The sequence below is a fragment of the Dufourea novaeangliae genome, unplaced genomic scaffold (genome assembly GCF_001272555.1).
Source record: "Dufourea novaeangliae isolate 0120121106 unplaced genomic scaffold, ASM127255v1 scaffold89, whole genome shotgun sequence".
NCBI classification, from domain to species: Eukaryota; Metazoa; Arthropoda; class Insecta; order Hymenoptera; family Halictidae; genus Dufourea; species Dufourea novaeangliae.
This window is the reverse complement of record NW_015373988.1, coordinates 5,123,267-5,147,832: the sequence shown is the minus strand read 5'-3', so window position 1 is coordinate 5,147,832 and position 24,566 is coordinate 5,123,267. Positions and strand designations below refer to the sequence as shown.

The 24,566-nt window shown below is 42.2% G+C and overlaps 1 protein-coding gene across 1 annotated transcript in view; it reads left to right on the top strand.

Annotated features, from left to right (window-relative positions):
• Positions 1–786: 786 nt before the first annotated feature.
• Positions 787–24,566, top strand: part of LOC107187467 — a 54,474-nt gene continuing 30,694 nt past the window's right edge. Inside the window, exon 1 of the mRNA XM_015575572.1 lies at positions 787–841. Within this exon, the coding sequence (XP_015431058.1) occupies positions 787–841 (55 nt within the window). The remainder of the gene's footprint in view (positions 842–24,566) is intronic.

The window sequence follows — 24,566 nt, the reverse complement described above, 5'->3', positions numbered from 1 at the left end:
ATCCTCAATGCATTATACCATCGGTATACTATATTACTCGCCAGGTTTCCAACATCGTTACCGTCTAGACAAACCTCGTAATTTTAATCTTACCTGGATTCGGACTAATTTCACATATTATTTTTAATGAAAGATGTAAAAACAAACATTTGGTAATTTAGGAATAATTTATGCAATATTAGGAATCGGATTTCTATGAAGGGGTCAGAAAGGTATTACCTTCGTAGGGATCCCATGGAATTATTGTCAAGATTAACAATAAACCATTTCTACGTAAAATCCCCGTTGATCAGACTCCACATACCCAAAGACAATCGTCTGTCCGAGGGACGAGTAAAGAGGAGCGATCCGCACGAAGGCGGTCACGGGTCTGAGTAGCGGGTCGGCTGTAAGCGCGCCTCCACCCGCCGCTTCCTTTCCCTCTTCCCACCACGGGCGAAGGGAGCTGGCCGGGTAACAGCCGGGCCACGAGGGGCAAACCGTGAGGCAAAAGCAAAAGTCGCCGAGCATACGGCTCGGTTCTGGCACCAAGTGTTGGGAATACTAGCGGCAGCGTGCCATCGGAAACCGCCAGTTTCCGCGTGGACTTCGTCACGTCGAGTACGTCCACACGCCGATCTCGCGTACCTAACCGATTCATTTTCTGTGTATCGTTCTCCAACAACCGGCACCCTCGATCGTGTGCGTGTCGTCATCTGGTTCGCGTGAGACCGCCGCTCGGTGAACACTGTGCGTGTGTGTGTGTATGTGCGGATGTGTTCGAAGGATCGCAGGTGAAAAAAAAAAATGCGGTCACCGAGTGTCCCGGTGTGCTTCGTTTACGTTCTGCTGAGTGTTCTGGGTGAGTAAGCCGGCGAATCTCGTCGATCCCGCGTGTTTATAAGAGGGGGAAAAAAAAAAATACGAAAATCGAACTGGTGACTTGAAACCACACACACGGTGGGGTTTCTAGGATCTTTACGTATATACTCTGGGCGGCTTAACTGATGATAAGTCACGTGCATGGAGGCTCGATGTCGCCATATATGTATATATCGGTTTCATTATCTTAATGGAGAGATCGTCGGTTGACGGAGGGCCGTTGAACGATCCGTCTGCGACGGGACAAGAGGAGACAGAGATAAGAGGGGACACGCGCGACGACGACAGGTGTAAACCGATCGAAGAGAGACGTAGAGTTTATATGCACACCAGAAACGCACGGGACGTGCATAGTTGGGAACGCTGGCGCTCTGTCGAGCGGGGGAGTCCCAGGACGATGTAAACACGTATTCCCTGACACGTGCCCTCCATGGTCCCGCGGGAATTGATGCCGGCTGGTTAAGTGCGACCACTGTTTCCGTACGAACGACGGTACCCAGCCGCGCAAAGGGGGGGGAAATTGCGGTGGTGCCGCGGGGGTGGTTACGCGCTTGAAAACGCGTGGAAACACCGGGGAATGAAATCCTCTCGGGTTTCGTTCCTTTTTTTCCTCTGCTTTTTTCCTTTTAGGGAAATGAACTTGTGCTTATTTTGAAAACTTTAAAGATCCGAGGGTGAAGTACCGGATGAAAATTCTCACGAGTTGTTTTTTGTTGAACTACTTGGAGAAATTTTTCCATTGATACTGTACCACTTACATCGCACCTTGCATTCGCCTCGAACTGTTCGCGTGACGAACACTTATGAAATTTCGATGCACACCTCTCGTAACTATCGATTGATCGCGTGGACTTCGGGATTTGACACAATTATTTTTTAAACAAAATTTTTACATTAAATTGTAAAAAAATAAAAAATAGATATATATTATATTATTATATTTGTCCCCGGTTATTAGGGCACTTTTTCGCCCCCTGGAGATGGCAATATATACACTTACTTAATACTATACACATACTAGTCAACGTATGCATTTACATACGATTTCAACAAAAGTATGAACCGAATATAAGAATATATACTATTTCTAGTAAATGTATTCATTTACTAGCATAACTATAAATTTCGTTCCTCGTGAATGCATTAACTAACCAAATTAGTAAGTGCATACTTTGATTAGGAAATACATACATTTACTGAATTAACGCTTCTACTGTAACATGTATACAGATTACACGATTTATCCTTACTTCCTTTAATAGCTACTTCGGTCGAGAAAATGTAAAAGTCATTCGACTATTTTCAGTGTATTTTTGCTCACGACAGGAGCGCGCTCATGTATCTGTTCCCATTAAGAGAATAATCCAAAAAGCCAGTCGAACCACAGGTCGCGTTTCCGGTCAGCATCTGGCCGTGCTCCATCGTCGACGGCGACGTCGTCGTCGTCGTCGTCGTTGCCTAACACCAAGGGAAATCAAGCGTTCTCCTTTTATTTGCATAAAATGATGGGACTGGCCACGTCACGTTCGAAATGTCGGCCTCTCGACTCCGGCTCGCGGCGGAACCCGTTCACGCTGATTTTCCTCTCGAATTTCATTACGCGCCAGCCCCACAGGTGCCCACGACTACGCGGGAACAACGCGCGTCTACGATCATTAAGTCCGCAAGTAGATGCAAATTAAACGACACCGGGCCGGGGGAGAAAATTTTCCCGCAGAATTTTCTCGGGACCGCGTGCGACGGATTTCGAAACGCTGAGATCCGATTTTACGGTCACCTCGCCCCCCCCCCGCCCATTCTCCTTTGGACGAAAGTTGATTCTCTACTGGACACATCGACGTCCAAGATATTCCCGATCTTGCGTAACGATCGCGTAATCATCTGGTTTTCGTTATTGACCCGGAATGTTGATCAGGAATTTCGATTTCTGGACTGTGACATTTATGCCATCATCCAATGAATGGGTACTCGACATACCATCGACATGATATTCACCTGTTTCCATTTTAAAATTTCACTTCCAGCGTAACGTTCGCGTCATTGTGTGGTTTTGGTTATCGATTGCCAATGTTGATCAGGAATTTCCGTTTCTGGACTGTTAGGTGACATTTACGACACCGTCCAATAAGTATTTGCAATGCCATCGAAGAGACATTCACCTGTTTTCATTTTCAGTTTCACTTTGAGCAATGATGACGATAGGTCACGAGGTTTGTTTCGTGGCAGTTATTACGAAGCAGGCAAGAGTTGACACATTTTTTTGGTAATATGGAAGATACTGTGGGAGGGCAACTATTAGAAACAGAATGACGTAACGGAAGATTACTGTAGGCGGAAATGATAGTCGATGTTCTGTTCTGTCTAATAAAATCCATCTAGTTTTCTCTAAAAGTTTATTGCCTGACTGTTAGACCTGGTATATGAAAAGTATCAAATGATCGCGAAGATGGAGGTGATGTAATCGGTTAGCTACCAGGCAAAAGTCTCCAATATACATCGAGTGGGCTCTATAAACCTGTACTCGTGTAGATAAAACTATAAATTATTGACAGTGTCAATTTAAGAAGATTGTACGGTACCACGTATGATCCTCTAACCAAATAAGAGAATTCTTAGAACACTTGAAACTTCAGACAAAATAATAGTGGATACTTCGCTGAGATCTAGAATACAAAAAAATTCTGAAATATTTACTATCAAAGAGGAACGAAATACCGTAACTCTTCCCGTAAGAAGACAGATAAACCGAAGCCACGAAAAATTTATTCGAAACGCGTTCAAACTATTCGGGAGTATACGTGAAGCGCCACCCCTACGAGCGAATTAACGTCGACGAATGGGTAACCCGCGGAATTTACGAGAAAAACCTCCGCCGTCTACGAAAAACATGTGCATAGCCATTAAACCATACGGTAGATCGCGACGCTCGCGGAAAAATTCTTACGGTCGTCTGAGTACTAAACGCTGACAAAGGTCTTCGAAAAAGCTCTATTTGCCTCCCTCCATCGTCGTCGCCTCCATCCCCGAGAGTCCACGTTTCGCGCCACCATCCGTCCCCTCCCCTTCAACCCTGTAGAAAACGGTTTTCTCCGTCCCCGACGATCGTGAAACGCCGCGCGACAACGACGGTGTTTCGTCGTGTTACGTGCTGTCCTCGCTCGTTTTTCTCCTTACAACGAATCAGTTTCTGCAGACGAGGCGGCCGTAAAAGGTAACGACGTTAATTCCGTGACTCGTACACCTTACGGCCGGGGAACACTCTTGTGTACGAAATGTTTCGATCCGCGGGAACCCTCGATGAAAGAGACACACGCTGCGTGGAATCGTTCATGATGCTTCCGTCGCCCGCGCCGGGAGTTCGCAACGTCTTGTTGTGGACGCGTTGAGAACGTGATGGGACCAGTGATGAGTAAAAAGCATTTCAAAAAGTATTCGAATGACGAATACCTCGCTGATTTGTAATCTTATTTGTGCTCAAGTGCCAAATACATTAGTATACTGCTTGTGATAGTTGTGAAATTGCAGAATACTTTTATTCACCTGAACGCTTCAAAGATCTCGATGCCCCCCTAGCATCTAGTAGTAAACCAAGTTCTGAAAAAGTTTAACATTAATAGCTGCCTCGAATAAAAAAGGCACATAGATAAAACTGTTCTCGATAAGGTAATGAATGTCAATGATTTCTTAATTTTGTCCCCTAAAGTATTCAAATTCCCCCACATTGGGAAACATTGTTCTAGAAGAATTATAATAAGGAACGTGTTTGGAGGGGTCAGGAACAGAGATCTTTGGAAATTTACTAAGGAAGTTCAAAAGCAAGTAGGGCTGTGTTTATATTTATTTATCGAAAATGACGTCTGAAGCTAGCTTTATGAGTAGGATTATCGAATGCCGAAGCGTCCAATTGAATCCGTGATAATGGCCAGCGATCAATGTGGTACCCATTCGACTGCCAAACAGAGGAGGGGAGGGGGGAACAGAGATAACGAGAGCGTGGGGGATGCGGGGTATCTAATAAATATTTCGAAATAAAGCACGAATGCGTCGCATTACTTGAGTTTCGTTATTATCGGCCCGATCATTGTCGACTGCCTGTTTGAAACGTGTCGAAAATGAATCATCTTCATTGTCCATCACGGTTCCGCCCTGGACATGACAAAACAGAGGCAGACGCGTAATAGGAAAGACACAGCCGGATGATGGAACGGTATTGATTCCCGTGAATTATATTTGCACCGCGATAACAATCCCGCCACTCGCTCGTTCGATCTCAAATACGATGCTCCTATCCGCCGGTGGTGTTTTTCACGGGAGTCGTTGGAAATCTCTTTCAACGCGATCCTTCGTTATCGTAATATCATCCATGATCGGTGCCATTCTTCTTGCCTTGCTACCAATTCACGTGGCCAAAAAACAAACTTCTGTTCACGTTGTTCCTACAGTAAATTACATCGTGTCTCTTTACAAAATCGGATTGGCTCCAATGAAGATGGATTATCCAACTATACTGGACAGTTTACAAGGACTTCCATAGCTTCCTGAAGTTCTTTGAGCTAACATCATGACTCATCTTCGTACCTGAACAGTCACCCTCTTTTTCTAATCTATAGTAAATCATAAGTGTTCGCAGCCTCCTCGGCACTGTCAAGAATACGTCCCCAAGTGTAACACCAACTTTTTAATTATGTTTAATACAGTGATCGAGTTTGGAATACTGAAACTAATGATATTTATTTCACTCGCATATGGCCATTAGTTTATGAAATATTTAATGTTAAGTGCCGAGGAGCTTTCGAACCCTCATCGAGGATTTACTGTACTAGGTCGTGCAATCAAATTCGAAGCTTCCTTCTTCGTAGAAACAGTTTATACTCGCCCCGTAAATGGATTCGTTCGTCAGTCTCGTTTTCGGACCTGAGGATTCAAACAACGAATGGATGGAAAAAGAAATGATCGAATTTCCAGCGACGACCTTTGTAGAGGTTTCGCGCACAACGTCCCGTCCACGTTTCTCGCGGAATACACCGCGAGGTACTCTTATCCGCGCCGTTTTTTATCCACGGTTTATTCTCCGTTGCGTTTCCGCTCGGTGTGTCTACGAGTATCCACGCTTGGCCGATCAATCGATTCGGTATCCCCGGCGAAACGCGTTCTCTTTCTCTCTGTTTCTCTCTGGGCTGCACCGGACTCTCTATCCGGAGATTTTTACGCTGAAACGCGCCACTTCGGACGCAATTATTCGTCGAATCGTCCGCGACTCGCGCACGTAGCCATCGTATGCAGCCACTTGGACGATTTTCGGATCGATAAAGGTTTCAGCCCGATGTTTACTTTGTCGTTCCCCGTTCCGCTCGATGGAGGAGATAGTTCCAGACTCTGGTCCTGGGGGTGGAACTAGGTTCCCAGGTGTAACACTGACTTTTTAATTATGTTCAGCACAGTGATAGAGCTTAGAATTCCGAAGCCAATGATATTTGTTTCAGCCGCATATGAGCAGTAGTTCATGAAATATTCAATGTTCGGTCCCGAGGAGCCTTCGAACCCTCATCGAGGATTTACTCTACTTTGTCGTTCCCCGTTCCGCTCGATGGAGGAGATATTTCGAGACTCTGGGTGTGAATCTAGTTTTCGAAAGATTCTGTCCTAAAAACCCAGGGTGTTTATAGAAATTCCCAGCTTTCCAGCGAGATTGCAATCATGGAGGGAACACGTGAAATTAATCTTTTGTTTCAAATACTGTAGATATGATTGCATTGTATATTTTAGAATCTTGTACATTACAAAAGTGCAAACTAAGAGGTTTGAATGTGCTTTCATGAATGAAGATAATCAACAAATATTACTAGTTCGATGTTAAATTTCTGCCTGAATTTATACATTTATTAGGAACGGTTTACTTGAGCAAGTTTTATTTAAAAATTGTTTAACTTGTACTTTCTTTTCTATGCTCGTGAAAAAAGGAAACTTACCAGCAAACGGTTAATTGAATATGTATTAAAAGATACATTCAAATTTCACGCTCTGAATATTTCTATCACTAGCCTTGATGCGTGACATCTTTCCATGTATTCATTTAGATTTACCTCTAGACTGCGGATTTTACAAATTCATGTTACATAAACACAGCTTAATTCTGGATTTTGCAAGTCGAAAAAATTCGAAGTTAAAAATGAACATTACTTATAACTGGACTGCGAATATCTCTGCATTTATACCATACGCCAATTGTAAGAGCAATAAAAGGTAAGCATTGCAACAACCTTTTCGATTATTTCGGTCTCCCCTTAATTATAAATCCATTCGTTGCAAGAACCACTTCCCTCCCCGATAAATCTCATGTCGATTAAACCCCGGTAATACATACCAACAGAGGAAGCTAATAGAGATGATTTCCCCCCTTCGCACTTTTTCTCATCGTATCATCCAACCAGAATTTTTAGTCGAAATTCAACCATCGAACAGTCAACCACCGTAAATAAATCTACGTTAATTAAATTATCTTCGTTGTTACTTCGTTTATTATTCTACTAAATCGTTATCTGTTCAAAGCATTCATCTCAAGGACTTCGTCCCGAAAAATTATGTAACAAAAGTTCTAGTATCGCGAAGGTTAATCCTTTCAGTTCCAAATTATCTAACAGCTACGAAGAAATATTTCTTTTTACATTTTTGTCTATATTACACGACATATAAATGATTCACAAGAACATTTCGACATTTTGAAAGCGTTTAGTGCCATTTCACATTCGTTGCCATCTGGCAACTGTTTTTACTTCTATCACAGTTATGTATACTTGACATTATAAAGTTATTATATTTAAAAAAAAATCATTTCCGTTGCCTTTGATCGGTAAATCCTCTTGAAATATTTAAAAGAACTTACTAAGAATTAGTCACATGAAGGTCAACTTTGTTTTTCTAAGTAGAATCGTATATTTTCTAATGCACTACTTGATGCTACTCGTTATTCAAATACATGAAGTACAATGTTTCGTATGACGAATTGGTGCATACATATACAATTCATAAAACAAAATGCGTATAAAAAAAAGTTACACCAGAAAGTGTGCGTGCTGATACCATTTAACTTTTCTCTGAAACATTTCCTAACATCGTCAACAGTTTCGCAGATATTCGAGTAGATTAATTTGAACAGGACACCCTGTACACTCACAGATACGAAAAACTATACGATACTGTTCTCCTTCGTAATTTAAAATACCTATCCATATGGCAACAGAGGGAAGGAACGAATTAAGAGATAAAGTTCACGATCCACCACAGCGACAGGTGAAAAAAGACCTGTCCAACATTCTCCCATACGGGAACGATTTAACGTCACCCTTACGCCCCTCGTAAACGTCTAGGAACCAGCGTAGGGACAGCGACGAATCAGATTTACAGAGACGCGAACAAGGATTGTTTGTTCGATTGAGGCGAATAGAGCGGGGCGTCATTGAGCAGCTATCCCAGTGTTTCGAGGCACCCCTCGAAGCGTGCATACCAACCGCCGTCATCCCCCTCACCCCTGTGATCGTGCCGCTCGCAATTCACGGCGCATACGATGCGGTGCCGTGGACGTCGGCTACGGGTATATCAACCGGTGTACTACCTGATCACCATAAAAATTTATACGCCATCGTTCGCGACCGTAAATTGTATTATCGAATGCATACCGTCGGCTCATCGTTCCTCCGTCCCTCTCGTCGCCCACCCCCCGCCCATTCCTCTTCTGTTTTCTACCGCTCCCTTTCTCCCTCTCTCTGCCGTGTGTCCATCCTATCCGCGAGTCGGAGGAGAGCACCAATGGCTCTTGAATTTTCCCGGGCTTTACCGGAGAGACTCTCATAAAAAGGTTCGCCGCTGGTTGCAAGAGATGCACCCTCCCCCCTTCCATCCACGGTAAAAATGTCGGCAATAAAGCGTCGTTTTTCGCGTTGTGCACAGCAAGACGATAAATTACGGGGCGAATCGACGGAACTCTACGCAGTCCACCGAGCCCCTCCTACCACCCCTTTGACAAGGAGGGCGGGTTACGCCACTGTGTAATGAACTTTGCTTTATGTACCGAGGATTCTTATTGCACCCCGACGGCTCGACGTTCCAGGGCCGGGGGGATGGTGAGGGTTCTGATCGTTTTACGAATCGGTGGCTCGTCTGACTTCGATCTGCTAGGCGCGGGGAGATTCGATTGAACAGGATTGGTTGCCGAGAAATAAGTGGCTGACCGTCATTCGTGTCTGTAATGATATAATTTCAAATATGGGAGGGACAGTCATGGAAATAGCAGAGAATAAAGTCCTCTAAAATCTTAAAATTGAGTCTCGGAAATTTTAATATTGAGGTGAATTACCTTCCAAACAGTTACGTATTTTATAGTGTATTTCTTATTTGGTATTAATTCTTTTTATAGAAGTTAATAGGGGAAAGGGGGTAGCTCCTGGATATGTTAGTATCTTCATTACTAAGCCATGTACAAGAAAAATAAATGTCAGATTATAACATGTCTGCCTGAACTCAGAAAAAATTGCAAGTTAATACCCGCGACTGGGACGACAATAACATTACGATGATCGAACGGTCATTTATTTTCGATGAATTATAAATAAGTTAATTTAACACGATCAGAAGTCTCTGCAAACCAGAATTTCTGGTTCGGTGCAGAGCGACGTTACCTCGAATTTCTTAAATCCGTTTTCCTTTTTCGCGTTTCATTTTGCTCGAGTATCCTGTAAAATGTAAACCGAAGCGGTGATCGGAGAAATTTCGCAACGACTCGTGGGGTCTTGTGATAAGTTAAGCGGAAAAGGTATAAGTAATTTATGGAAATCACTTTGTCGGGGCTTTTGAACCGAACGTCATACTAATAGCCACGGTCCGTATCCGGCTGAAAGGTAAAAATTCTCCGCGTAGCCGGATCGAAACAGACATTTTCCGCGGATATTTGTGCGATACCCGGGCTATGCTTTTTCACTGCGAAGCATCTCGTTCACCTTTCGCCTCTATTTTTACCCCCGCGTTTAGTATTTTATCGCCAAACGTTGCCGCGAGCTGTTTCCTTTTTGCTATCGATATCTCTTCCAGCCCGGACGAAATTAACGACGGTATAAACGACACCACTTTGAACCGGGCGTTTCGATCACCGTCCGTCCGTTCTCTGGTTCGTTCTAGCTCGTTCAATTCGCTCTTGCAGAGCGGATCGATCGATCATCGAGTTCCGACCTTCGGGCTAAAGTAAGTAGTTAATCGATTTCCCTGTCGCAACGTCGTCCCGCAGGAAGAAAGAAACGCTTCGACCCTGAGTTCTCGCCGTTGTTTTTACGCTTTATGCTTGCCAAATACCCGTGGTGCGTTGCAATATGTCGCTCAAAGAGAATTTTTATCGAAGGTTGGCAACGTTTTATTGCGACCGCCCGTGGTTTTTATAAACCGCCGACCGGGTCCGTTCTGTGCCGGTCGATCCTCGGATTTCTATTGTAACCGCGGGGAGCACGATTGTCTTTTTTTTTTTTTACTGACGCGACGAGGATAGCGTTGCACTTTTTTTCTTAATGCGAGGATTGCATCGCGAGGGTTTACGCTTGTTTTTTTATTACCGACAATTTTACGGATATGCTAATTGGAGAAGAAACGTAGTCTCATGATAAATATCATATGTATGATAAGATCAAGAGGCATTTTTAATGATAGTCATCGGACGTCAGTGTTATTAATGACAATATATTGTATGTTTGAATACATAATTGCAATGTTATTTACTTATTAATGACAATTGGTGCATTTACTAGGAGCCCCTGTCGTTGGTAATATCACTGGAATGCCGTTTATGTGATTTGTATTATATATTTTAAAAAAAGACAATTATCGAAAGAACTTTATCCTGAAATAAAAAATAAAGACATTATCGATTGTACTGATTCAGAGAAAGGAATTTTTTTAATTACCCATATTTCCTTCAAATACAGTCTACAAATTGCGCAATATGAATATTTTCATGCCGTTTCATTTACAAGGGAAATTTCTACGAGTGAATTCTCTGTCTGGAGAAAATCGTAGATGAGGACAAAGATTGTCCTAATGCAGACGGGTATACTTTCTCGACGGATCTCGATAAAGAGGCGAGAACGTTGGCACGAAAAAACATTACCTAAAATTAAGGAGGTGTACGCGCGATGCTTGGGTGATTCTCGCCGCTCGTGGCTCGATTATATATGGGCCTGGTGGCAAGAATCACTGGAGCAACGAGCACCGAGACTCGCGGAGCTGCGGCGGTACCGAGTGAAAGTTAAAGAATAACGATGAATAGAAGGCGTATCAATTTGCATCGGGCGCGTATGCGTGACAAGACCGCTGAACAGTCAGGCCTTAGGCAAGAACAACTATGATGCAGTGGATGGTCGCGATAGAATTGACTCGGTTAGTGGGAAAAGTGCCAAGAACGAAATCTCCCACTCTGTATTTCCCTCCTACCAAAGAAAACCAGAACGAAGGTGAAAACGATTAATCAAGAAGAGGAATACACCTTGATAACAATCGTTTTGAACATCTGACCTAGAATTCCCTAAAATTAAAAGCTAGGGAGATTGAAATCTTCTGAAATTGGGGAGACTGAAATCCCCCGAAATTCCAAAATTCGGGAGAGTTAAATTCCAAAATTCAGGAGAATCAAATTCCCGAAAATTCTAAAGTTGGAGAGAATAAGATTCCCTGAAATCCCAAAAACTCGAGCGAATAAAATTCCTAAAACTACAGAATCAGGAAGAACGAGGTTCTGTGAAGTTCCGCTATTGAGGTAAATTCCCTTCCACAGGAAGAGGATTTAATTTCACTTTCGCAATAGAATATTTCCACCCTTTTTGGATACCGGAATTTTCAACCGGAACCACGGAAAACTTCGCACAGAATGTCGGAAAACTTCAATTTACAGAAACGAGAAGTGTTCCGCTCTAATTTTTCCGTAGAACGACAAGTAGAAACGCGTCGTCGTAAAGCAGCGAAATTCGTTCCAGTGATTAGAAAATTTAGTTCACGGGAAAAACGTGCGCAACGCGCGTCCGGTATCACTACTCTCGATGGCCAATAACATTTATAACGTCATATCCCGGCGAAAGGTGCACTCTTAAAACGTCCAAATAAATTAAACCCGAAATTTATGGTATTATTTGCATTTATACATATATATGTACATATATGGTGCATATAGTATATTCTTTTTTTTTTCCCCGCGTCCTGATAGCGCTATCGCTCCTGTGGATATTTAAACGTGGAATCAACATGCGTCGCGGCGCATCGTCGCTTTTTTACGCGCGCGGATAAAAAGTGACAGGTGACAGTAAAACACAGGCACAAATTTTCGTTGCCGCTCTATATTTTGTTTTTACCTCCTACGTTTTTTCCCCCTTGGTTTTACCGTTTTTTTTTCGGACGAGCATCGCGTGGTAATTGTAACAAATGTGATGAGCAGCGAGTACCGTCTCTGCAACGCGCAATAAACGAACCGACCGCGTTGAATATAGATCGATGCTTAAGAGAGAAGAAGAGAGAGAGAAAAAGAGAACAACGGAGTGTTCAGGAGAATGACATTTCTGGTTCGAGTCGGTGCTCCAGAAGCTCTTACTTAATGACGCTTTCAAAATCCGATCTTTGCATGAAATTAACGATACTAAAGGTTGCTTTACGAGTAATCTATGTAATGAGTACATCACGAGCAACTCGCGGTTATTGATGCAAATTCACATTCCTGACGGCTGACTTGTGAAACATGGAGTTACGAGGAAACTATTTTCGTACATTAGCGGCTTAATGAAGTCCAAAATAAGATGAACAGTATCATCCGTGTCATCTAAATAATGTAAGTCGTCTTGAGAAGTCTTCGACGCCACTGTTTCTTTGAACTTTCAAAAGAGATTTTTATCGGATACATTTTTGAATGATTATATGATATCAAATTAAACTGGATAACTGAAATGTCATAGTATTTTGGAAGAAATGAAGATTATTATGACATTGATTTTCGGGAAAATTTCTTCGCTACTTAGTGATCGTGATTTACTGATAGTACAATAACAAGTTAAAAATACCTGGTAAAGAGATGTAGCAACAGACTATTAGCTAATTACGATGCCAACTGCGAGCTGAAGTCCAATAATTCAAAGAGTCTGGACTGATCCAAACATTAACTGCGAAGATATTGAACTATTCCGTTACATGTGCCGTGGTGTTAATCAAGCTGAGCTTGCAAGACAGTACTAATTAGAAGTTACTTGTTCGTTCGACCAAGGAACGCTTGCCTCACGCGAGAAAGACTAATAAGAAAAAAGAAAAACAACAGGAAGCCGTCTATTACAGGAAATAAAGCTGACACGAGGAAAACCTTCGCGTAAAACATTATTCCACCGTGTACGAATTTATTTACATCGTACCCTTTTTGCATACTCGATCAAAAAGTTTCACCGTGCGTTTGCAGTTTATCGTTATACACGATTTTCTACTCCAAGCATATAAATAAATAACGCTGCATTCGCGTTTACTATTATGGTTCAAGAAATTAATTGTATTCCTCGTTAACACTAAAACAATCAAAACCATCAAAATGACGAATTTTAAATTTCTTATTTCATAATTGAGGAGCCAATGGAAAAGGGACACATACTAATGGAAAGGGATACATACAGCGACTAAGAAGCGATTAATTTATTCCATTTACTTGCAGCACGTTCGACAGTGGAGGGTTCCAAGGATAAAAATCCGCCGAGCGTTTCGAAACCCGTTCGCCGGAAACACAGATTTTTTCCGAGTTATTTGAAGGCACGAGAGTAAGCATTTCCGGTGGAGCAGAGAGGGAGAAAAAAAAAAGTAATGATTTTGATGAATATGGAAAGGAACAGTCGAAAATGTGACGGCAAACACGACGGGGGCTCGCGTCCGTCCAAATATTATCGAGCCGACGGACCGAAATCGAGGCGACGCGCCATCATCATGCTGCCATCCTTGCTCAGCCAGTACTTAATCCCAGCGAATATAGTCGGAATTCCAAAAGCGTTGTTGCGCATACGACAGCCAACCTCGAATATCGCAACTGCGCACGTCCTACTAATCGCTCTGTCGTTCATCCATACGCCGATTAATTATCGGTTGACTGTGTAAATCCCGCGCGCTCGCGTTCGGGGATCCCGCAACGATATGTCGTTCGCCTGTGTTCCACTGGAATTTTCAACGGAATCGTTTGAAATCGACCACCCCTTCCTCCTTTCACGGGTTGCCCCATATCCGGTCAACTATCTGTCCGATACACCGCTGTGTCCGTGTTACAAACGACGGACAGAGGAATTCCAGGATTCGTACCGGAGATCACGTAATATGCGAACCGTAACTTTAAGGGATGAATCGGGGAGTCACTGGAGTCCTAGTAGGATAATATAAATTCAATAATAATTTAACGTTGTGCTGGAACGAACGTAAAATTTGTGACAGAGAGACGGTATCTTCAGGTTATAGGTAATGGTGGGTGATCTAACTGTTCGAATAAAAAGTAGGTTGAATAATCTGTGTACAGGTTGGTGCAGAGTCAATCCACACACGTTAGGTATTATACGTGTTTCTATTCGGGTGGTACAACACGGAAGGATTTGATTCTGTAAGCGACAATAAGTCGAATATGTGGAATACAATTTTTTGTGTGATGCTTCCTCTTAACACGTACACCGCCGGCTAAAAGTATGGGAGTTAAGTATGAACACGGTCCTTTTCACAGGAAAAATATTCGTCCCGATAATTCAAGCAGAAATGAATTGTTAGGCGGAAAGACTAAATGTTAATCTAAGTAAGTACGCTTAAAAAAGGTTACACATTAAATAAAAAGAAAAAAGAGTTCACGACTAGTGGAATAGTAACTCATTATTCTGTTACGATATAATAGAAGTTAAAGAATCAGTACATATATAAATCATTTCCTATCAGTTTTAACGCACTATTTTTATGAAATCTTTATAGAACAATATTTTTCCCCTTCTTTAATTATCAGAACTGGTTCCATATTTTTGGCCGATAGTGTATACATATGCATTCGTGTGCCAGCAAGTAGAAACGGACTGTAATGAACAGACACGATAGCCAAATCCTATTCAACTGCACGCGTACCCAGCAGATATGAAAATATACCATTCATTTACTACACGTAATTATTATTTTATACGCATACGTGCTGAAACAGCAATAATGATTCGAACGTTGGTTAACAGTGACAAAGTCTAGAAATTCACCGGTAGAAAATGTGATATGCAACACAGAGAGCGAACCTTAAATTTCTCCGTTAGTACATCAAGGGTAGAACGAAGGTATAAATCTCGTATGTAATTCCGTTTCAATCTACGACCGTATCTCCCTGATAAAAGTGAATTACAGCGAGAAATGTACACGTGTGTCATATGCAAAGCTTTACCAACGCGTGTACAACAGGAAAGCCTGAATCAATGATTTTGAACACCTTTCTAAACAGGTCCATCAGAGTAAACTTCTGCCCGAAATATCCAGCCCGGTCCGGTCCCGAAATTGAAAAGCATTAACACTCCCCCGGTACTATGCATATTCATAGGGAACGGTCGGGAATAATGCTCGGCCGTCAGAGGAATGCAAGATCGAGCGTACAATGAGATTTTCATGAAACCGGTTTCTACCGTTACGCGGCCGCAAGTGACACTGACGTTTTTCTTACGCGATGTATACACGCGCCTCAACTTCCTGTTGCCGGTTTCTCGGTACCCGTGACTTTAACCGGGTAACTAGACACCAGGTAGATCCGACCGCGATATTTACACTGTCGGGACGAGGAGGAATGTAAAACGGACCCCATTATTACCGTATGTTTCTTTTCCGACGGTGATTCTGGATAAGTGATATTATACATACACGGTCAGACCGAAGCTGGGGGAAGAAAAAAGTAAAATTGCGTACGGAGGTCGTTACATGAATTTGTTTGTTTAAGAAAATAGATTGGGTTTGGCACAACGGATGTTGAAGTTTCTATTTTAATTCTTTGAGGCACACGATTTTAAAGATAATAAAAACCCTGGATGCACAGAATTTTTTTTAATATAACAAAAATTATATAAAAATAAAATATTAAACTATATGACTATGAGTCGCTTCAACTTTTCGAGGTGGGTTAAAATATATCCCACCATGCATAAAAAGCTAAGCAAAAGGTGGGACAGTTTTTAACCCACTTAACCCTAAAGAGTTAATGCAAAGAATAATTTCAGTTACATATATTAGATGAATATATTAACATATATTAGGTTTAATGGGTAATTTACTATGTTTTTAATAATGTTGTACTTATCTTAAAAGAACATAAACACGCTACGTTAATTATAATCTCTTATTTGTTTTAGCCATTCTACGCTATTTTGACTGAACGAAAGGTCGGGGATGTAGTCTGACGTTAATTTTGATCACAATCCTCCTATAATCATCACATCTCCCTATAAAGGGAAGTCTTGTAAACCAACGTTTGAACCTAATCAGTCCTAACGTCCGCGAACTTTACCGATATATAGATTTTCAATAAAGCTGGACTAAGTCCTCGACCAACGAAACTCGGAACAGATTTCGAGCCGATGGCTTACAGATCGATAGACGTAGATACAGACGAAATAGTTGAAACTTAATCATGGAACTGTGAAATCATCGAATACTCGGTCCTTGTTAAAACTTCCTTCGTAATTGGAATTTGTGCTACGGATGCATGGAGCTTACGATTTTTTTGAGTACTTTGGAAGGGAAAATGTTAATAATGCATCGGAAACTGATTTATTTCATGGAAACTTTAAAGTTCAACAGATAGTGTATTATAAATGACTTTTTACAGATCTGTTTAAGGCATACCTAATATCCTTAATTCGTACTATAAACTTTATTCGTTAAAAAATTCCTTTTCTAAATTACTTCAGGTACTACAAGACCACTCTAATATGTTGAATTCAGAAGGTGCATTACGATGATGGATTATTAAAATTTATACATTCCCAAGTTATTATCGATCAATCAAGTAAAATTCACCTGTTCCCGTGTAACGTCATAAACAGTAGCCGACGGTAATTGTATTAAATGCCAGCGAAATCGAATAATCTTGTAGCTTGTTCAATCAATCAATATATTGGGACGTACGGGATGTCTCCACCGTGATTACCGTCTAGACACTTTCTAGAATAATAATAAAGAGAAAATCATCGTCATATGTGTCCGCTATCGTTCTTTCGAGTCTCGAGACAAAGAATACAGACTCACGAAGAGAGTTCCCAGGTGTAACACTGATTTTTTAATGCGGTTCAGTAGAGTGATAGAACTTGGAATTCTAAGGCCAATGATATTTGTTTCAGCTGCATACGGTCATTAATTTATGAAATATTTACGCCCCTGTTCGTTACATTCCGTTTCTATTTATTGTCAACACGAATACATACGTGTTAGATGAATTTCGAAAATTGATTATCTCTCAAACGAAGCATTATACTTTCGATATATTTTTACATATAGAATCGTATAATTTCTGGTCGTATCACCAGTTCGGAAACATCATGTATGTAGGATAGAACTTTAACATTAAATATCTCATAAACAAATGGCCATATGCGCCTAAAATAAATATCGTTAGCTTCAGAATTCCAAATTCTATCACTGCGCTAAATACTATGCTCAACCAGTCCTTTATCAAAAGCACATTTAATCGTACCATCGAACCTAACACACCGATTCGAACATACAACACTTCCCCACGAGACAAAACCTAGGACTCCAGACAGAAACAAGTACTAGTACCAAAGGGCGTCATAATGCACCGTATCACGAGAGAATACTTAATAAACGAATATGCGCGTTTCGACAGATTCCATCGTCGTTTTCTAATGGCACGCGAAACACGGCCGGTGTCTACGACGGCAGTTCTTCATCAGAGAGACCATCGTCGCTGCATCGTCCTTTGACATGCACACTCTTTGTACGTAGCAAACCGTTTTTACTTCTTAAATTCCCCTCGGGGGTCCCGCCGGGCGAGGTGGTTCGCTGGGTGGGAGGATGAACGAAATTAAAGTTTACTACGGTTTCAATATAATCTCCCGGCATGCAAGGAACATACGTACGTACCTACATACGTATTTCTCCGTTTGCCAGACTTTAGCCCGCCGCGGATATGATTCCGGCCGGTCTCGAATCGGGCGAGCGAGGACCAACGAGGTTCAGCAAGGCATAATATTTCGGGTGAAGGATATCGCGTGTCATAAAGCGGCGGTGTACTCGTCAAACGAGAAGGCGGAGGAGGAGGACCACGTCGCGAGCCCTGGTGGCTCGGGGTCTGCTCGTGAAACGGACCAGCGAAACAAAGGAGGGGCAACGCCCGACTCCCCCTTTCAGGAGGGTAACAGGGGAGGGGGAGGGGATGGTTGCAACCCCGGAAGACGACGGAAAGAACGGGAGAACGGAAGATGAAGAGGCCAGGGAAGATCAGAGCAGGAAAAGGAGGGATTCCCCGGGACGAATTCATAACTTTGTAGCGTAGAAAATTTTACCGCTCCTCGTAAAAGAGCCACGGGGGCTTTATACGGTCTGGCCAATCGACGACGGGCAAATACGCACGCGGCGGAAAGACGCGAGCACCCCGTGGCTCGTTGCCGGATATAAGGCCCGCGTATTCGCGGCAGCGACCGCTTATGGAAAACGCCGGACGACGATCGGGGTCGCGAAACCGATCGTGATCGAGGAAAGAGGTGATAGGTATACGTGCGCGGACGGATGGCCGTGCCTGGCTCTTTCGTTCGAACGTTTTCTGCGTTACGGCCAATCGTTCGGCCACGCCGCCAATGATAAACCGTGGCGAAACAATTTTCACCGGTGCGTTCTCCGCGATGAATGTATACCGTGGCCCCTCTTCGTCCCGAATATCCTCCAGAGAGAGAGAAAGAGAGTGCGTTGTTTGTAACGGGCGGTACAATTGTGAACGGGTCGGGGATAATTCGATTTAACCCTAAATAAATGACATTAGAACTACCAAATCGGTCGAAAGGACGGATTCCAGATTGTTTGTTTGTAGGTTTGTCCAGATTGTGTAATTCGTTATTATTGAAAAAAGGGTTAAAACAAGCTTATTTTAGTGTCCTCGTTAAATAGTATAATTTTTGTGATAATTATGTATTTTTATCTGTCAGATATAAGTAGATCGCTTTTAGAGTTAATTCATTGCAGAGATCTCAAAATTAAGGATTTTTCAGATGTGACAAAGTTCTAGCAAATCGACGGTATATTTCTAGTAGGTATAGAGTTTCGGTCTACAGCTCTTGATTTACATATTACAGTGATTCCGCAATGAATGCGACACGAGCAACGGCGTTATTATCACCACTAGGGGAGTCGCCCTGTCGAACCAATCAAAACAGAGAAAACGGAAGCTAAGCAGAGGCCCTCAAAAATAAATTTATGAGGGGCTGAAAACCTCCGCCTTGCCACGAATACTTCTAAACATGTCGCACTCATCGAGAAATTACTATAGTACCATCTTTCCATTCCCTGTTAGAACTTCCTCCAATTCTTCAGCACATTTTATGATGCTAGATAACGTAGAACCTTAAATATCCATGAATATCGTGTGTGTTACTTTCGATTTCCGAGACAAGGTAAGGGTTTGTAAGCAATTCATGAATGAACGAGATAGTAACAAGAAACGTAATGTGACACTTTATAAACTGGCGAGCCGATTGATCGATAAATAAACCAGTATCGAAACGGAACGCAGTATCGATGCCTTGGCAACACTGAGTACAAACGGGCGCGGTTCCCTGTTTAGAGATCGTTACAGGAACTCCTCGTATATCAGTGAATTACTATAATTTCCAACACCGGGATGGACTTTTACGGCCATTTGTCGGTCGAACGAGGCACATGGTGCACGCCTTTTATGAGCCCGGCAAATATGTTTACCGTGAGCGAAACGATTCCCTCTGTATGCTATGATTTTATCGGCCAGCCGGTGGGGAAAAAACACGTACCTGTTGATGTGCGCTATAAATCATGTTCGAGCCGAAGAATCTTCGTTTATGGGGATCGAATTCGCTTCGGGAGAAAAATTAATTGAGAACAGCTAAAAACCAGTTACATCAGAGGCAGGTTGAAAATATAAAAATAATCAAAAAAAAAGTTTACATAGAGTTTATATAATATTGTTTCAGGATTGCTTCGTAACTGGTTACTTTCCACAAAACGAAGCAGCATCGATAAACAGAGATTCATTGTTACACGCAAAAATTGGGCCTGTAATGTTTCCTTGTCGCAAACGGGTACATTTATCTTCAACTGGGTCATCTCTACTTCGAAAAATTATTGTTAGGAGCTAAAACGATACACGTTTTGGGAAACAAGATAAAAAAATATGTTTTCATAAATCTGCCCTTGCTATACCTGCATTCCAAATTGAAAGAAGATCTCGAACTACTGTGTATAAATGAAATCCTAACACTGGTGCCATTTTAAAAAATTATTAACGATAGAATATTTAAACCATAATCAGTATCCACCGTGGCGCCATATTCTTTATCAAATAACGTAAAGTATTACGAAGCAAGGATCAATACTACAAAAATACTAAACGTGATAGAAAATAGAGGATCGCACATCGGTACACCTGTTTGAGTACAATCCTACTACCTCAAACAGTTTTCCCTAAGTGTCATACTTCCTACACTCCACTATCCCCAACGATCACTCCCACCTTCCCTCCAAAAAAAGAACACAAATTTTTTACCATCCATTTCCACCCAAAACCTCGTTCGCCTGTCTCTTCCATCCGTATGTTCGCTTTCTATCGAAGGGATTAACGACGATTCAGCTCCACCACCCTCCCGGACGATCCCAGCTCGCGGTCGAACGCGATCGGAATCGGTCGACGTAGAACGACGGAACACACACAGACAGAGGATGGAAAGGTTAAACGAAAATAATCAGAAACCGATCGAAAATTACTTTACATATCGCGACGACGACGATGCTACTCCATTGGCGATGGGTCCAGTGTGGGTTACATTAGCCGTTGGCCCTCGGGTTCTCGTGGAACGGGGCAGGTGTACCGGATCCTATATCTCGGGGGAGAAAGAGGGAGAGAGATAGCTCGATCCAACTTCAATTGGAATATCGAACGAAATGACAGCGCAAAGGATGCGAGCTGATGGCGCGGAGGTATGTGCAGCGTGTGCGGCGCGGCAGTGCGTAAGTGGACGCGGATAAACGGAAACCAAACGTTGAGTTCGGTTAATGTCCTGCGGACAGCCGGGCAGATGAGGTTGCCCTGACGTTGATAGGTTCCCAGGGTGGGAGTAGAAGAGGAGGATGGCCAGACGAGGAGGGTTGCGTCCCCACGAGGGTGAACGAGACAGCGGCTGGAGGGTTGACGCGCATACACAGAATGAGAGAGAGGGAGAGAGGGAGAGGAGCCGTAGCGAGGATGGCTTTACAGGCGAGGGACTGTAAAGTGGTAACCACAGAGCACGGTGAGGGAGCCATCGGGAACAGATTGCAACTCCCTCCACTCCGCTTCTAGCCGCGTTCTAGTGTTTCACTCTCTATATATCTCTCTCTTACTTCATCTATGTCTATCCCTGTCTATCCATTGTTTCTCTTTCTTCGCCTAACACCGTGTTATCTCGCTCCGGCGAACGGGGTTCGCCCAATCGGCGGACGTGTATGTGCCCTGACACCACCGCCTGTCGCATCCTCGTTCACCGTGCGCGTCCCTGCTTACCTCGGGGGCACAAAATACCTGACAGCCCTATTGCCAGTCCCATTAACAGGTGTTAGAGCGCGCAATTAACTCGAAATCCCGAAGCCGCTCTCGACCCGGGATTGATCGCTGTCAGTGACTCGTCTTTCTTTAGAATATAAACTTCGAATGTGATTCTAGGGGTTTAAGGTGGTCGATGCTTCGGGGGGCTGCCGGGGTGAGAAGGTTGGCAAGGTTTTGACCCTTTCAGATTTGGAATTTTCTTCTAAGGGTAAGAAAAAATGTTTAATTATAGGGTAGATTATTTAGATGAGATTTTGTTTTTTAAAAATCTTTGTGTTTCATAGTTTTGTGGATGTTAAATGTACACATGTGTACATTAGGACAAGAGTTATCGCATGACACCTAAGAGAGCATAAATGAGGAAAGAAAACATACACATCACTTTATAACACTTGATAATAATGTTTTAATACTTGCAAAAGACATCTGGAAAATTGTACTGCCTTTAGGTTCAATGATTTTATCTTCCAGGTTTGTTATTCAATTATGAATTTACCAAGACTGCTAAAACATTCAAAACATGAAAAAATTCAAATTTATAAAGAGAACATGTAGAGTAAATCCTAGATGAGTGTTCGATGGCTCCCCAGCACTGACAAAGATGGATGTGGTTGAGTTTATCGTGATGATACATTTCTTTCTTTAACGTTAAATTTCTGTCGTTTAGGGGGAAAGTTACTATTAATGATTCCAGTTGTCACGTCTAAGATTCGCATTGGTATGTGCAGCGCATTCAGGTACGGTATTGATTTTAGCTTTCACGCTTGTAACCCGGGAATCCTCAAGACTCTAATTAGAACTTGGAGAAGTTGGAGGTATCTTTCTGTCGTCGAACAGTGACGGACGTATCATAAACCAACACATAAACGGCAAAGTTTCGATTGCGACGGGGAGAATTACGCGGCGATTTTCAGGACAGACTTCGACGAACTCCTCCGAAAAACGTAATTAACACGTTTGTATATTTCTTCTGTTCTTTTCAAATATTAATAAAAAATTTGAATATTACCAATCAGGTTTTCATAGTACCCAGGCATCATTTTATTTTAGATATATCGTCACCAGTCGTTACTTACTTTACGAGCCACTCTGCGATACGAATTTTATATTTAGCTTCCCCATCAGCTTGTCTGCGCGCGTTGGTCGTTATAGCGAACTAAATATGAGATGTTTAAAAAAATACGTTGAAAAATTTAAAATCGCACCTGCTACGAGTGTTTATTGCAACTTTTATATCACAGCATGGTGAATAACGTATCTCTTGGGGTCAACATATATTCTGCATTATCAGAACATCCAATATACAGATATTTCCTCTGCGAATACTAGACAATTCCTCGCAACGGTTGCCTTTAATCTAGACTCAGCCTCGAAACTGTAACACTCACCACTTGTCAATTCAGAGGCTCACTTTTACTTCGACCAAAGCACAAATAAACCACGAAAGTTTCATCCATCTACCGAAAATGCGTGAATAATAAAGTACACCGTGAAACATACAAAGGTCAAACCGATCGCTTCAAGTATCGAGGCAAACCCGAACGATCATAAAATTCTAATGGAGAACTTTCGTCGTATCCGCGAATCAATATCGAACACAGCGAATCGACGGAGAACAATTTATAAATTTTCCGAGTCTTCCCACGGTCGAAGGTAAGCAAAACATGTTTCGTCGGCCGGTTGATGCACCGCCGGGAAAATTCGTTATACATAGTTGTATGTTATTAACAGAAATTCTCAGCATAGAATTGCAGCATCGGCCATAATATGATCGCGAACACGGGTGTAGGCGCTATAAAACGCGAGAGAAACTTCCCGGGCGGCGGGCGGATTCCGCGGATTCTGAAAGTAGTTTCTTTTCCGGATACGATAACTGAGGAACCGCAAAAGCTGGAGTGCAGCTCGTTAATGTAGTTTCGTGGGAAAACAGGATGGGGTGCGAAGGAATACTATGACAGACACGATTAAAAACCGATCCATATTATCCGTTTCGGCACGAAGACGTTTGGATTGAGAAACATAGAAAGCAATCCAAGTATTTTTTACGTATCAACTGGGATGAAACTTTGCTGCACGATAGCGGACAGATAAATTCTAAACCACGTAGAGTACCCACAGTTAGAACAGGTTTAACTCTTTAAGACCCTATGTCAACGTCAGTATTATAGCAACAGCTTCATATTTTAGTGGTCTTAAACATATTATCTTACAATTTTACGTACTTCTTTTTATTATTTATACTACTTAATGCATTTCAAATATTATAAAGATATCATTCTATTATAGTATTGAAATTCAGTTAAGTTACATGCAGGTGTTCGGGTAGAAGACCTAGAATACTTTGGACGATAAAGGGTTAATAATGAAGTACCGTGGGTAAAATATCCTTAACTACATTGCTCTAGGCAATGAGAAAGATCGAAAGAAGATCGCTACCAAGAGCGACTGAATCGCGTTAACCAAGTGAAAGAAATGAAAGAAATGCTGTAAGTTTAAAGATATCTCTGTACGATACTAACACCGACTAACGACAGAAGAGAAATAGCCTGAGACGAAACCATAAACCTTCTAAATTAACAAGGCGATAAAAACCACCGAGAGGAGTAAAAACGTCTAATGAACGTAGATCCTAAAACCGATTCTTTCCAAGAAATATACAAAATTTTGTTTTCACTCTGATGGAGTCTTTACTGTATTGCGTATTTGCTCGTAAATACAAAAGTTAATTTTACACCAAAAGGATTGATTTTCGGACCCACGTCGATTATACATTTTTCACTCCTCTCGATGAGTACTATAAACTCCTAAAGCGTTAGACCATTATCTTCGAACACCCCTGTATTTCGTGTTCCATTAACCGAACGACCAGTAATTCTACATG